The 15,940-nt window shown below is 41.9% G+C and overlaps 1 protein-coding gene across 3 annotated transcripts in view; it reads right to left on the bottom strand.

Annotated features, from left to right (window-relative positions):
• Positions 1-15,940, bottom strand: part of LOC127445747 (E3 ubiquitin/ISG15 ligase TRIM25-like) — a 55,210-nt gene that overhangs the window by 3,779 nt on the left and 35,491 nt on the right. For 2 of the 3 annotated variants that reach the window (XM_051706014.1, XM_051706015.1), the window contains 2 exons: positions 2,821-2,880; positions 25-84 (listed from right to left, as the gene is read on the bottom strand). In XM_051706014.1, the coding sequence (XP_051561974.1) occupies positions 25-84; positions 2,821-2,880 (120 nt within the window). The remainder of the gene's footprint in view (positions 1-24; positions 85-2,820; positions 2,881-15,940) is intronic. The other variant, XM_051706016.1, reaches the window with a different exon arrangement.

Genomic DNA, 15,940 nt, shown 5'->3' with positions numbered 1-15,940 from the left:
CTATACAAAATTGATGTATCTCACATTTGAGAAGGTCACTTCTTTTAACAAAGTTTTCCAGAGCTGATAAACTTGCAGATTGATCTGGAATAAGAGAAAGAGGAACTATAAAGCATTCAGCAATAACTAATGTATCCCTCTTGAAGGGAATGAAAAATTTGATCGTTTTATTAATGCTTTAGCAAACCCCTCTGTTTCAGGTATTTAAAAGTGCTGTAAGCAATTTTTTTATGGAAAGGTATTCAATAAATTGTACTACTAGATATTAATGAAATAAGTGTCCTGAGATATCTCACCAGTCTCTGACAGCTCTAGACTCTGTAAACAGCAAACATAAAATTGTCGATGGACAATGACACTTTTTACCTGTCAATCGTTTTCCACGTTGTCATAGTATTGTAGTTGCAGCAAAATATTGAGGCATAATGCCATTTTTATGCCATGTTGCTCATGAGGGCGCTATTTTGCTGCTGTTGTTTTTGATGGGGGGTGGGGGGTGGCTAATCCAACAGCTCAACTTGTTGAAATTCTAGAATGGCAAAAATCGCTTACAGCACATTTAAATGTCTCTGTACTCATATTAAACAAACATACTATAGTGACAGCCAGTAGCTACTGAGAAGCTAAGTATTGGGAAAAATTCAGTGACTCGTTCTGATGCAGTTGAAACCATAGTGTTTTTTTGACAGGAAAGTGATGATTAGTCCAATCCAGATAAAGTAGAAACAGACAATTAAGGTAATGATGACTCAAATAAGACAATCAATTATCAGTTAAAATCTTGACATCCATTCATGAGTGAATGAGAGAAGCTTGTTTACAGTGGCACACGTTCCCACGAGAACAGGTCAAGATTTCCACTGAAAAATAAAATAAAAATCACCTGGACTAATTTTATGATACTTTTGTGGCCTTTTTTTAAGTTTTAAAGTGAGTACCTATCAATTGCCCTTGTACAGAAAAACAGACCGGGACATTTATTAAAACATCTCCATTTTTATACCGCATAATTAAGAAAGTCATGCTAGTTTGGAACAACATGAGGGTTATTTGTAAATTATTTTAAGGTGAACTACAGTTGCAATTATTCAGCAGCCCCCCCCCCCAAAAAAAGGATTTACAAAGGTAAGCTTTTCTGATGACCCAGAATTTTTAAACTTTATATCTATATCAGTTGAGTGACACATTCAAAGTCATAGTGTGCATACATAACCTAATATTTCTAAATAGCAGGATTTTGTCAAAATACTGCCATGTCATAATTATTCAACCCCTATTGCATGTAGCCGTTTCTTAAATATGTAAGGCTACACAAGTAATTGTTTTAAAACAAAATTAAGTCATCAATCTGCAATGACACTTATTTAAGTTTTAAAATGTAAGTTTAGTGTTGTAAGCAAAAATATATTTCTATGAAAAAATGCAATTAAAAATAAGCTGTCTCAAAAGCTAATAGAGGAGATTATTTCATTACACAAGAAAGGTCATGGCTAAAGGTACATTTCCAAGGCACTTCAATTTCCAATAGACAAAGTTGGCAGCACCATTCATACATTTTTAAAATATGGCACAACAGCAACCTGCTTGAGGTGGCAAGCAAAACTTCACCAATTGAAATGTTGACTTGAGTACTCAAGAAGTAGTTAGGAAAGATCTGTGGAGTCCTGGAAGAAGGATTTATAGATGTATGACACTAAACTGAAAATGAGTTTTAGACCCATGGGTCAGCAGTACGTCTGGAGTAAGATGACAAGGTGATGACAAGAACGACACCATCCCCACAGTCAAGCATGGAGGTAGGTCAGTCCTGTTATGGGGGTGTTTTGCGCTGCAGGAAATGGCTATCCTGACTATGTGACTGACACCATGGATTCTTTCAGGTATCAGGCCATTTTGGCATGAAAAATATGATGCCTTCAGTGTGTAAATTGAAGCTCGGTGATCACTGGAATTTCCAGCAAGACAATAACACTAAGGATACATCCAAGTTTTCCAAAATCTGGTTCAGGAATAGGTCGTGGAATGTCCTTAAATGGCCCTTTCAGTCAATCATTGAAATCCCATTGCAAACCTTTGTTGGAATTCAAGGAAGCAGTGGCAGCACAGAAACCAAAGAATGTCAATGAGCTGGAAGCTTTTGCTCAAGAGAAATGTGTAATAATTCTAATAGAGAGGTGTCCGAAGCCTGAGAACACTTACCTGAAACATTTATTTGCTGTTATTAAGCATAAAGGATGCTCCACAAATGATTGACTTTGGGGGTTGAATATTTTTGACATGACATTTGTGGAGAGAATTAGTCATTTTTTATTTTAAATTTTGGGAAAACTGAACTCTTTGTTCTCAAAATCACACTTTGACTGTTTACTGACTTGTAGTTGATGTGTTTTAATTCACATCACCACAATGTATTGCTGGTCAGGGGAGTTGAATAATTTTGATTGCAACTGTATTCCTTTAAATAGGGTGAAATTAAACGTTTTCACATATATATTTCACGTATCTCTACAGTTTTAGGTCTGAGGTCTAGAAGTTCTCCATGCTTTTGGAGAAAGCAGGACTCAATTCTTTAGGGTGGTTCCTGGGGTAAAAAAAAATCATGTTATAATCATGTCTCTTAAGAGATTGATCCTGTGAAAAATTAGTTAAATCTACATTCATTTTCAGAACACTCTGGGATTAACTCTGTAAAACATAAAAACCAACATACCAATCCAAGCACCTCAAGTGTTTTTTTTTTTTTTCTACACACACCACTATTTCAGGTCAGGGTGTCAATTAACAATAACTGTCAACATATGCAGGGTGGTTGGAGCTTACTGTCTGCCCTCTGGTCTTTACGCACTTTGTGATCTTTCTGCTCCTTAGCATGACTCTTTTCTAAAAGAAAAAAAGAGATGTAGAATTAGAGAATGATGCAGACACAAAAGCAGAGAAAAATAAAGAGATAAAGGTTACAGTGTGTATACAAGGGTATGAGTATTTAACATAACTGTTTATGTGCAAACTTCTATTCTTTTTTTCTTTATAGATAAATGTAGGAATGTCTTTTTAGACAATGCACATTTCTTAAAGCAATGCCTTCTTTACGTATTATAGTAACCTCCGCTTGGGGACAACAGTTGAAATTCAGCTTTTGGATTTCCGGTCTGGCCACGCAGCCGATGGCAGTGTGAGAGAAGCTCTCCCAGTCTGTGATATTTTCCCTCAACTGAAATAACTCTGATAAGATTAAATCATTATAATTAAGATGGCAGAGGGAGATAGACACAAGAAGATGAGGAAATTGGGTACAAGACTAGAAAAAGAGGGGAAAAATGAAGAAGAGAGCGATCGACGAGGCCAGAAAAATGACGGAGATCAAGGTGGCGATACTAGCGTGTCCCCGCTTTCCTCTGAAATTAACACAGCGATTTAGGACTGTATGCATGCAATTCACAGTGAGCTGTTGGGCCTACGATCTGATTCCAAAGGTGAACTAAATGATTTCCCTCAAAAATTTAGAGGAAGGACCTGACAGATTTCAAAGAAGAAATCAACCAAAAACTTAACGAGGCATCAAAATCTCTGCAAACAACAGCGGAAAATGTGGATGAGGTGGAGAAACGAACCGTGGATCTGGAAGAGTGGGGTATGGACATGTAGTTATTTCTACTCAGTTCACCGATGACATTGATCACGTGTCACTTAAGGTGTGGTTATGAGTGTATCAGATGATCCCTCCCCCTTTGCAATATGGGGCACCTGTTAAGAATACTATCTTAACAATTTAAGAACATTCCCAAAAGAGCTGTTCGATAATTTAGAATTAATGTAAACTAGAGGGAGTTGGCCAGCTGATTTATCTGAAGGATTTGTGAGAGTCTGGACAACTAGTAGAGTCTTTGATCATCAACACAATGAAGACAGTTGTAATAAAATTAATGAAATTTATTAACAATAGATATGCAATCCAGCCAGGTCTCCTAAGCAACCAAATTGGCCCGGTTGCTAGGGAGGGTAGAGTCACATGGGATAAACTCCTCGTGGTCGCTATAATGTGGTTCGTTCTCGGTGGGGCGCGTAGTGAGTTGAGCGTGGTTGCCGCGGTGGATGGCGTGAAGCCTCCACACGCGCTATGTCTCCGTGGCAATGCGTTCAACAAGCCACGTGATAAGATGCGCGGGTTGATGGTCCCAGACGCAGAGGCAACTGGGATTCGTCCTCCGCCACCCGGACTGTGGCGAATCACTACGTGACCACGAGGACTTAAAAAAGCACATTGGGAATTGGGCATTCCAAATTGGGAGCAAAAAAAACAACAAAAAATACAATAGATATGCAAGAGTAAATACCACAACGATTAATAATGCTAATAATGAATATGCACTGCTAAAGGATAATAAACTAATAACCAAAAAGGAAAGTACTGAATTAAACAATATAAATTATTTGAACACAGAATGGATAAATGCAATACTGTTGAACAGAATGTAGCAATGGGAGAGAATTGTATGGGAATTCTCCTTATGGGAAACCACCTAATGGCTCTGGCAAAATGGTGATAAATAATGCTTATTTATCATTAAACAAATATACAGTTGTGCTCAAAGGTTTGCATACCCTTGGAGAATTGGTAATATATGTACCATTTTTAAAGAAAACATGAGTGAGCAGGCAAAACACTTTTCTTTTATTTCTTATGGGATTCATATTCAACTGTAGGTTATAACAGAAAGCAACAAAGAAAAAAATTAAATGACTCCTGTTCAAAAGTCTGCATACCCTTAGTTCTTAATACTGTGTATTGCCCCCTTTAGCATCAATGACAGCGTGCAGTCTTTTGTAATAGTTGTCTATGAGGCCCCAAATTCTTGCAGGTGGTATAGCTGCCCATTCGTCTTGGCAAAATGCTTCCAGGTCATACAAAGTCTTTGGTCGTCTTGCATGAACCACACATTTGAGATGTCCCCAGAGTGGCTCGATGATATTAAGGTCAGGAGACTGTGATGGTCACTCCAGAACCTTCACCTTTTTCTGCTGTAACCACTGGAGGGTCAACTTGGCCTTGTGCTTAGGGTCATTGTCATGCTGGAAAGTCCAAGAGCGTCCCATGCGTAGCTTTCGTGCAGAAGAATGCAAATTGACTGCCAGTATTTTCTGATAACATGCTGCATTCATCTTGCCATCAATTTTCACAAGACTCCCCGTGCCTTTAGAGCTCACACATCCCCAAAACATCAGTGAGCCACCGCCAATGCTTCACAGTGGGGATGGTATTCTTTTCAGTATAGGCCTTGTTGACCCCTCTCCAAACATAGCGCTTATGGTTGTGACCATAAAGCTCTATTTTGGTCTTGCCACTCCAAATTACAGTGTGCCAGAAGCTGTGAGGCATGTCAAGGTGTTGTCGGGCATACTGTAACCGGGCTTTTTTTGGCTTCTTTCTGGCAACTCGACCATGCAGCTCATTTTTGTTCAAGTATCGTCATATTGTGCTCCTTGAAACAACCACACCATCTTTTTCCAGAGCAGCCTGTATTTCTCCTGAGATTACCTGTGTGTTTTACTTTGTATCCCAAACAATTCTTCTGGCAGTTGTGGCTGAAATCTTTCTTGGTCTACCTGACCTTGGCTTGGTATCAAGAGATCCCCAAATTTTCCACTTCTTAATCAAATCAAATCAAAATCAAATCAAATCACTTTTATTGTCACACAACCATATACACAAGTGCAATAGTGTGTGAAATTCTTGGGTGCAGTTCTGAGCAACATAGTAGTCGTGACAGTGATGAGACATATACCAATTTACAATAAACATCAGATTTACAACACAATTTAAAATCTAAAATACACATAATTACACATAACACAATATACAAATAATAACACACAATGTACAGTATACAATACACACAATATAGAATACACATTATACAATAAAAAAGTATATATAGTATATATAAAATGTACAGTAGGTTGTATTGTACTGTATTGACATTCAGGCTGTCGGTTGATAGTAAGTTGCCAGTGTGTTGTTAAGAGAGAATATAATATAATAATAATATAATTTATGACAGTCCAGTGTGAGATATAAGAGTAAGAGTAATAAAGTGCAGTGCTGATGTATTTTGATCGTGGGAGATCAAGAGTTCAAAAGTCTGATTGCTTGGGGGAAGAAGCTATCATGAAGTCGGCTGGTGCGGGTCCTGATGCTGCAATACCGCCTGCCTGATGGTAGCAGTGAGAACAGCCCATGGCCCGGGTGGCTGGAGTCTCTGATGATCCTCCGAGCATTTTTCACACACCACCTGGTATATATGTCCTGGAGGGAGGGAAGCTCACCTCTGATGATGTGTCTGGCAGTTCGCACCACCCTTTGCAGTGCTTTGTGGTTGTGGGCGGTGCTATTGCCGTACCAGGCGGAGATGCAGCCAGTCAGGATGCTCTCTACAGTGCAGGTGTAGAACCAGGTGAGGATGTGGCAGTTCATTCCAAACTTCCTCAGCCATCTCAGGAAGAAGAGGCGCTGATGAGCCTTCTTCGCAACGGCTTCAGTGTGGATGGACCATGCGAGTTCCTCAGTGATGTGTACACCCAGGAACTTGAAGCTGCTGACTCTCTCCACTGGTGCTCCATTGATGGTGATGGGACTGTGTTCTCTGTCTCTTCTCCTGAAGTCCACCACAAGCTCCTTTGTCTTACTGACATTGAGGGAGAGGTTGTGCTCCTGACACCAGAGTGTGCATCTCCTCTCTGTAGGCTGTTTCATCATTGTCAGTGATCAGACCTACCACCGTCGTATCATCAGCAAACGTAATGATGGCATTGGAGCTATGTGATGCCACAGAGTCATGTGTGTACAGGGTATACAGGAGTGGGCTGAGAACACAGCCCTGCAGGGCTCCAGTGTTGAGGGTCAGTGATGAGGACATGTTGCTCCCCATTCTAACCACCTGGCGTCTGCTTGACAGGAAGTCCAGGATCCAGCTGCACAGCAAGCTGTTTAAGCCCAGAGCCAGGAGTTTCTCATCAAGCTTGGAGGGCACTATGGTGTTGAATGCTGAGCTGTAGTCTACAAACAGCATTCTCACATAAGTGTTCTTTTTTCCCAGGTGGGAGATAGCAGTGTGTATTGTAGATGCAATAGTATCATCAGTGGAGCGGTTGTTGCGGTAAGCAAACTGCAATGGGTCCAGTGATGGAGGCAGCAGAGAGCAGATGTAATCTCTGATTAGTCTCTCAAAGCATTTGCTGATGATCAGAGCAACAGGACGCCAGTCATTTAAGCAAGTGATTTTGGATTGCTTTGGAACAGGCACAATGGTGGACGTTTTAAAGCATGTGGGGACTACAGACAAAGAAAGGGAAAGGTTGAAAATGTCCGTAAAAACACCAGCCAGCTGGTTCACGCACGCTCTGATGACGTGGCCCGGAATGCCGTCTGGATCCGCTGTTTTGCGGATATTCACCTGTCGGAAGGATCGGGTTACATCAACTACAGAGACGGCGAGTGAACTAACCTCTGTAGCTTGGGCCACGAGAGCTCTCTCCGCGAGGGCAGTGTTATTTCCCTCGAAACGAGCATAAAAAGTATTTAGCTCATCCGGGAGAGAGGCAGCGGTGTTCACGGCGGAGTTTTTATTCCCTTTAAAGTCCGTGATGATATTAATTCCCTGCCCTGTCCCCTGTCCTTCAATCTTGTTTTGCTGTTCTGATAGTTTTTCGGAGGGCATAACTGGCTTGTTTATGCTCCTCCGCATTCCTGGAATTAAAAGCGGAGGTCCACGCATCAAGTGCCGCGTGAACATCGCTATTAATCCAAGGTTTCTGGTTCGGGTAGATCCGTATTGTTCTGGTCAGAACGACATCCTCCACACACTTTCTGATGAAACACGTTACGCTATCAGCGTAAAGCTCGATGTCGTCATCAGAGGCAGACCGGAACATCTCCCAGTCCACGTGATCAAAACAGTCTTGTAGCGTAGAGTCTGATTGGTCCGACCAGCACTGGATTGTTCTGAGGGTGGGTGCTTCCTGTTTCAGTTTCTGCCTGTAAGCGGGCAGAAGCAGAATGGAAGAGTGGTACGATTTGCCAAATGGTGGGCAGGGGAGGGATTTGTAGCCGTCCCAGAAGGGAGAGTAGCAATGGTCCAAAACCCGGTCCCCTCGTGTGTTAAAACTAATGTGTTAGTGGTATTTTGGTGCGACTGATTTGAAACTGGCTTTATTAAAGTCCCTGGTCACAATGAACGCAGCCTCAGGGTGCGTGGTTTCCTGCTTGCTTATGATGCCATACAGTTCCTTAAGTGCCCGGTCTGTGTCGGCTTGTTGCAGGATGTACACAGCAGTGATAATGACCGCTGTGAATTCCCTCGGTAGCCAGAATGGTCGACACAGAAGCATGAGAAATTCCAGATCAGGAGAGCAGAAGGACTTGACAGAATGTACGTTCCTCTGATCACACCAGGATTTGTTGGTCATAAAACATACACCACTACCTCTGCTTTTACCTGAGAGGTCTTTCGCTCTGTCCGCTCGGTGCACGGAGAACCCCGCGGGTTCAATGGCTGAATCTGGAATCTCAGCAGACATCCAAGTTTCCGTAAGGTAGATAATGCAGCAGTCCCTCATCTCTCGTTGGAAAGAGATCCGCGCTCACTGCTCGCAGAGACTGAACATTTGCCAGTAGAATACTGGGTAGCGGGGGTCGATTTGCACGACGTCTTACTCTGATGAGAACGCCGGCTCTGTTTCCCCTTTATCTTTTGCGTTTTCACGGCTGGGCTACCCAGACAAATGGCTCCGCTGTTGTGTTTGTAAACAGCAAGTAGGTAATGAGGAATTTGAAGTCCGGTTTACGGTGTGTAATTGCAGAACCAATGTCCAAAAGTGTTTGTCTGTCATAGACAATAAAGGCAGACAACATCCAAGACAAAAAACATAAGAATTGTAAACAAAACAAACAAAACACTTTGTGTAGGAGCTCGCAACGCAGCAGCCATACTCGGCACCATCTTGAGTCCAGATAGGTGATTGACTGAATAAGTGATTGAACAGTACTGACTGGCATTTTCAAGGCTTTGGATATCTTTTTGTAACATTGTCCATCTTTATAAATTTCCATTACCTTGTTACGCAGGTCTTTTGACAGTTCTTTTCTGCTCCCCATGGCTCAGTATCTAGCCTGCTCAGTGCATCCACGTGAGAGCTAACAAACTCAATGACTATTTATACACAGACACTAATTGCAATTTAAAAAGCCACAGGTGTGGGAAATTAACCTTTAATTGCCATTTAAACCTGTGTGTGTCACCTTGTGTGTCTGTAACAAGGCCAAATATTCAAGGGTATGTAAAATTTTGATCAGGGACATTTGGGTGATTTCTGTCATCATTATGATTTAAAAATGAGCCAAACAACTAGGTGATAATAAATGGCTTCATATGATCACTATCCTTAAATAAAAGACATGATCATGATCAGTCATATTTTCAAAATCAATGCCAAAATTTCACAATTTCTGCCAGGGTATGCAAACTTTTGAGCACAACTGTATACTGTATATACTATTTTTATTGTATAATGTGTATTCTATATTGTGTGTATGTGTATTCTATATTGTGTGTATTGTATACTTTGTATATTATTATTTGTATATTGTGTTGTGTGTAATTATGTGTATATTAGATATGTAAAATGTAAATTAGATATAAAAAATGTGTAAATCTGATGTTTATTGTAAATTGGTATATGTCTCATCACTGTCATGACTGCTATGTTGCTCGGAACTGCACCCAAGACTTTCACCCACTATTGCACTTGTGTATATGGTTGTGTGACAATAAAAGTGATTTTGATTTGATTTGATCATATTCTAAGCCCTTAATCATCTCTATGTAACCTGGGTTCACAGCACTGGTCAGGTCTACAACCAGCTGTTCAGGTAGGGTTAATTCTGCCATTTTTGACAGATACTTTACTGCACCTAGCAACTAGCTAATCTCAGTATTTAACACAAAAGTGTTGATAGTTTGAAGTCACTGGGACAAAGTAAGTCACTCACTGACTAGTGATAATTGATCACTTGGCTATGAGTGGTCAGTGGGAACTTCCCTTATCTGACACTTATCTAAATTCACACAGAACTCTCAAATTTTGTATAAGGTATATGAGCCCTTTGCTATACTTAGTAGTAGCAATTAGTTATAATTAATAAATCACAACCTCTGCTAACACTATAGTTTCCTGAATGAGGAAACCCTTACCAGAACTATGCCACTGTTAAGTGGTCCAAAGATTAAACAACAACTCTATGTACTGCAAACAATTCAAATGTAACAAATCCTATTCATAAATAGTACCACAGAGCTGAGTGAATCAGGCTTGGGAGGAACCACCTGCTAAGCAAACAGTAACTGACCAAACTGAGAATTTTAGTTTCCTGTTAAAGTAAATTACCTTGCAACCTTTTAGGTGAATTCTTTTGTGTTGAACAGAAGACTCATTTCAATCTTAGTAGGCCTCACCACGTGTAGTGATTTCTACTCAATTTACTGATGACGTAGTGATTTTTGATCACGTGTCACTTAAGGTGTGGTTATGAGTGTGTCAGATGACCCCTCCCACTTTGCAATAAGGGGCACCAGTTAAGAATACTATCTTAATTTATCTTAACAATTTTTGCTAACAGCAAACAGATGTGATAAACATGAGTGACATGGTTGTCAGGGACAGGGTTAACGTTATATTAGATATATAAAATGATGCGGTCATTTTTTATTAACTTTCCGGTATGTAATTCACAAACTAGTTAGCAATTTAACGAGAAGGAACTGCTCAAATCCGCACCGTTTAACGCCCTGTCTGCAGAGCCACCATCAGTTCAGAGTCAGCTCTGTAAACAATGGAGTCGGAGTGCACTCTGCTGGACAAACTACGCTATGACACCAATTCTAAAGCATTGTTTTCTGCATTATATGTTCTAACAAAAAGTTTTCATATTGGCACATATCTGTAAGATATACGGCGATACCAATATATCGGTGAAAGGCTAATATCGGCCGATAGTATCGGCCGACCGATATTTCGGTCGGGCACTAATTAACATAAACTGTGCTTTGCATGAAGATGGAGTGGATGTGTTGCAGTTCATATTAATTTAAGGCCTCCAAACATAGGTATGAATAGATCTCTGTGGCCCTCCACTGCTGCTGCATCCGGGAGGTCCTGAAGGAATTTTTATGGCAGTTCTTGCCTAAACCTTAGGAATGAGTTTGGTGGTTAAAGTCAACCTCTAGTCCAATGAGAAGTCCTCTCCTTGGTGGTGGAGGATGCAGAAGGTCCCCCTTCCTGCCCTGTAAGAGGTGTCTGGCAGTTGTTTTAGCATCTTATCTGATGTTGCTGAACATTTGTTTATGTTCATTCACCAAGGATCCAAATCACAGTATAGCACATCTTCTTCCACACCGCCAGTTAGAGAGGGGCCCTGCCATAAACTGGTCCCTGAAATGCCATCTTAACTGATGTTCACCACAGACATAAGGGATGTGCTCAATTTGCGAGCCAAAATAATGGATTTGGAAGGACACCCCCGACGGAACAACAAACATTTATATGCGATTCCCGAAGATTGCGAGCGGAAGAATGTGACTGAATTTGTGACGGAATTCATAAAATCAGAACTGGGTACCCTACAGGACATTAACCTCCAGATACAAAGAGCTCATAGAGCACTTTTCCCTAAACCAAGTGATGAAGCGCAGCCTAGATCGCTGGTGATCTGTTTTCTGGAATATTGGGTAAAGGAGATGGTTCTACGAGCCGCATGGAGTAAGAAAGAAATACACTGCCAGGGCTGGAGGATTTTCTTCGATCATGACTACGCTACAAAAATCCTTCAGCACAGGAAAGAGAATGGTGAGGTCAAGAGAGTTCTCAAGAACAATTAAATAAAATTCCAAACACCATACCCGGTGAAACTGAAAGTGTTCTTGGACAGCAGGATTAAAGTCTACAACAGTGCGACAGAAGCAGCTATAGAGCTGAGGAAGGAATGATTTGGGAAAATGCGGCGAGTGAACGGCAGCAGTAGAGTCATCAGGCTCAGATATGTGACAAACTGCGGAGTTATCAGCATGTTCCTGATCAGATGAAAGTCAATGGGTCATGGATAATTATGAAGGTATTACAGGGTATTTTACTCTAAATTAACAGATAAAACTCTAGTCGCAAAGAATAATGGACAAAATTTTGTTAACTTAGTCTGAAATCATGATTCCTAATTAGTGCCTGAACGATATATCGGTTGGCTGATATTATCCAATATTAGCCTTTCACCGATATATCGGTATCAGCCTATATTTTACTGATATGAAAACTATTTTTCAGAAAATATAATGCAGAAAACAATGCTTAAGAATTGGTGTAATAGTGTAGTTTGTCCATCAGAGCGCACGCCAACTCCATTGTTTACAGAGCTGAGCTGACGGTGGCTCTGCAGACAGTTCAGCGGTGTCATCACGGTAAGTTGTCAACTAGTCTGTTAAATACGTACTGGAAACTTAATAAAAAATGACCCCATCATTTTCCCTTTTCAATTTAACTAATATAACGTTAACCTTATCCCTGACAACCATGTCACTCATGTCTGTTTGCTGTTAGCCAGCTATAGTTTGTCAGTGCTGTCAGTAATGCAGCAGACTGAAAGGTAAACATCAGAGCATCTTTTTGCAGCTCAGCAGACAACGGTGCGGTGGTGGATTTTGTCTGTTGAGTGTTGATTTCATGCTATGTTATTACCTAGTTGGTGAGACACAATGCTGGAAAGTAAAATAAACAACGTCCGTTTTTTACTCTCCGTGACAACGAGCTTATAGCTAACTAGCTAATCACGAAGCTACTTTCATTGTTGTCAGCTGAGTGGAAGCTAATGAGTAAACATGTATTCACCAAACTGTTTTGTTCAGGATTCACAGTTTGGTACCCCCTTCAACCGAACAATTCCAGTCATTGCATTTACAAAATGTAATATATAAAAGTCTGGTTTTCCACTGTTTCCCCTGAACTTGTATAACAGAATACGGTGTAACACGGCTGCCACTGTTTATCTCTTGACTCGGCAGTATTAATATAGTCAGCATTTGACTGATACTAAACAGTAATACTGATGTTTATTTAGCTATTTATTTATTCTTTATTTTAATGGTCAGCATTTAACTGATACTAAACATACAGTACTGATGTTTATTTAGCTATTTATTTTATTTTTATTTATTCTTTATTTTAATGGTCAGCATTTGACTGATACTAAACAGTACTGATGTTTATTTAGCTATTTATTTTATTTTTATTTATTCTTTATTTTAATGGTCAGCATTTGACTGATACTAAACATACAGTACTGATGTTTATTTAGCTATTTATTTTATTTTTATTTATTCTTTATTTTAATGGTCAGCATTTGACTGATACTAAACAGTACTGATGTTTATTTAGCTATTTATTTTATTTTTATTTATTCTTTATTTTAATGGTCAGCATTTGACTGATACTAAACAGTACTGATGTTTATTTAGCTATTTATTTTATTTTTATTTATTCTTTATTTTAATGGTCAGCATTTGACTGATACTAAACATACAGTACTGATGTTTATTTAGCTATTTATTTTATTTTTATTTATTCTTTATTTTAATGGTCAGCATTTGACTGATACTAAACAGTACTGATGTTTATTTAGCTATTTATTTTATTTGTATTTATTCTTTATTTTAATGGTTAGCATTTGACTGATACTAAACAGTACTGATGTTTATTTAGCCATTTATTGTATTTTTATTTATTCTTTATTTTAATGGTCAGCATTTGAGTGGAATATTTAAGTGGAAATACATCACATGGTCTTGCCGAGCTATGTCGGAAGTATGCCATGTGGAGAAGTCCCATGGTAGGTCCTACCCTACGGGGGAGGAGTTACTACAAGCATGGAGACTGGCCAAGGAAGACGCAGTTTACCAACAGGGAAACTAATTAGCGGAAGATATACATCGCATGGAGTTACCTACGGGGAACCACCACATGCGGAGCACCTACCCTAGTACAGTGCTTTAGTTAGCACGTGCCACTACACGGGACGAGACCGGTTCCACTCGGAGGTTGTAGAACCTCACAAAGGTGTTGGGTGTTGCCCAGCCCACTGCTCTGCAAATGTCTGTTAGAGAGGCACCCCTGATCAAGGCCCAGGAGGCCGCTACACCCCTGGTAGAATGGGCTTGTAGCCCTACCGGGGGCGGCACATCCTGGGCGTGATATGCCATAGTTATGGTGTCAATGAGCCAGTGGGTGATCCTCTGCTTGGAGACAGCACTTCCTTTCCGCTGTCCACCAAAGCAGACAAAGAGCTGCTCAGAGACTCTAAAGCTCTGCGTGCGATCCAAATAGATGCGTAAAGCGTGCACTGGACACAGCAAAGTCAGGGCTGGGTCTGCCTCCTCCTGGGGCAGCGCTTGCAGGTTCACCACCTGGTCCCTAAAAGGGGTCGTGGGAAACTTGGGCACATAGCCCAGTCGAGGTCTCAGGATCACATGAGAGTAGCCCGGACCGAACTCCAGGCACATTTCGCTGACAGAGAATGCTTGCAGTTCTCCTACCCTCTTGATGGAAGTGAGTGCAGTCAGGAGGGCAGTCTTCAAGGAGAGTGCCTTAAGCTCAGCTGACTGCAAAGGCTCAAAGGGGGTTCTCTGTAGAACCTGAAGAACTACAGAGAGGTCCCATGAGGGAACGAGGTGCGGTCTGAAGGAATTCAGCCTCCTGGCACCTCTCAGGAACCTGATGATCAGGTCGTGCTTCCCTAAGAACTTACCGTCCACTGTGTCGTGGTGTGCCGCTAAAGCAGCTACATACACCTTCAAGGTGGAAGGGGCAGCCGCCCTTCCAACCTCTCCTGTAGGAAGGAAAGCACCGATCCGACTGCACATCTCTGGGGGTCTTCCCATCGGGAAGAACACCACTTAGCGAACAGACGCCACTTAAAGGCATACAGGTGCCTCGTAGAGACCACCCATGTGGTAGACCACTTAGGTCTTCCGCGTCCCGTCCAGGGGCCAGACATGGAGATTCAAGAGGTCTGGTCTCGGGTGCCAGATGGTGCCCCGTCCCTGAGAAAGAAGGTCCTTCCTCAGGGGAATTCGCCTGGGGGGGGGGGCTGTCGTGAGGAGCGTAAGGTCAGAGAACCATGTCTGGGTGGGCCAGAAGGGTGCTAGAAGGACGACGTGCTCCTCATCCTCCCTGACCTTGCACAGGGTCTGTGGAAGTAGGCTCACTGGGGGAAATTTGTGCAGTCCAGGGGGCCAGCTGTGTGCCAGCTTATCTATACCAAGATGTGCCTCGGTCAGGGCGTACCAGAACAGGCAGTGGGAGGATTTTTGGGAGGCGAACATGTCTACCTGTGCCTGTCCAAATCGACTCCAGATCAGCTGGACCACCTGAGGGTGGAGTCTCCACTCTCCCCCTAGGGTAACCTGCCATGACAGCGCGTCCGCTGCAGTGTTGAGGTCGCCCGGCTCGCAGCGACTTGAGGTGCCTTGACAGTTGACATATGCTACCGTTGCTATGTTGTCTGTCCGAACTATCACATGCTTGCCCTGGATCAACGGCCGGAACCACTGCAGGGCGGCAGAATTGCCAGCAACTCGAGGCAGTTGATGTGCCATGCAGCCCGTCCATAAGCCGGTGGCTGCGTGCCCGTCGCAAACAGCGCCCCAGCCCATCTTGGAGGCGTCTGTTGTGACCACGACGCACCTGGAGACCTGCTCTAGGGGAACGCCTGCCCATAGAAATGCGAGGTCGGTCCAAGGGCTGAAGAGGCGGTGACAGATCGGCGTGATGATCACGCAATGTGTCCCGCGGCGCTATGCCCATCTTGGGACTTGAGTCTGAAGCCAGTACAGAAAAGGTCTCA

Source organism: Myxocyprinus asiaticus, chromosome 9 (assembly GCF_019703515.2).
Source record: "Myxocyprinus asiaticus isolate MX2 ecotype Aquarium Trade chromosome 9, UBuf_Myxa_2, whole genome shotgun sequence".
In the NCBI taxonomy this organism is placed as follows: domain Eukaryota; kingdom Metazoa; phylum Chordata; class Actinopteri; order Cypriniformes; family Catostomidae; genus Myxocyprinus; species Myxocyprinus asiaticus.
Note: the sequence above shows the minus strand (reverse complement) of the source record. Positions and strands in the feature narration are given on the sequence as shown.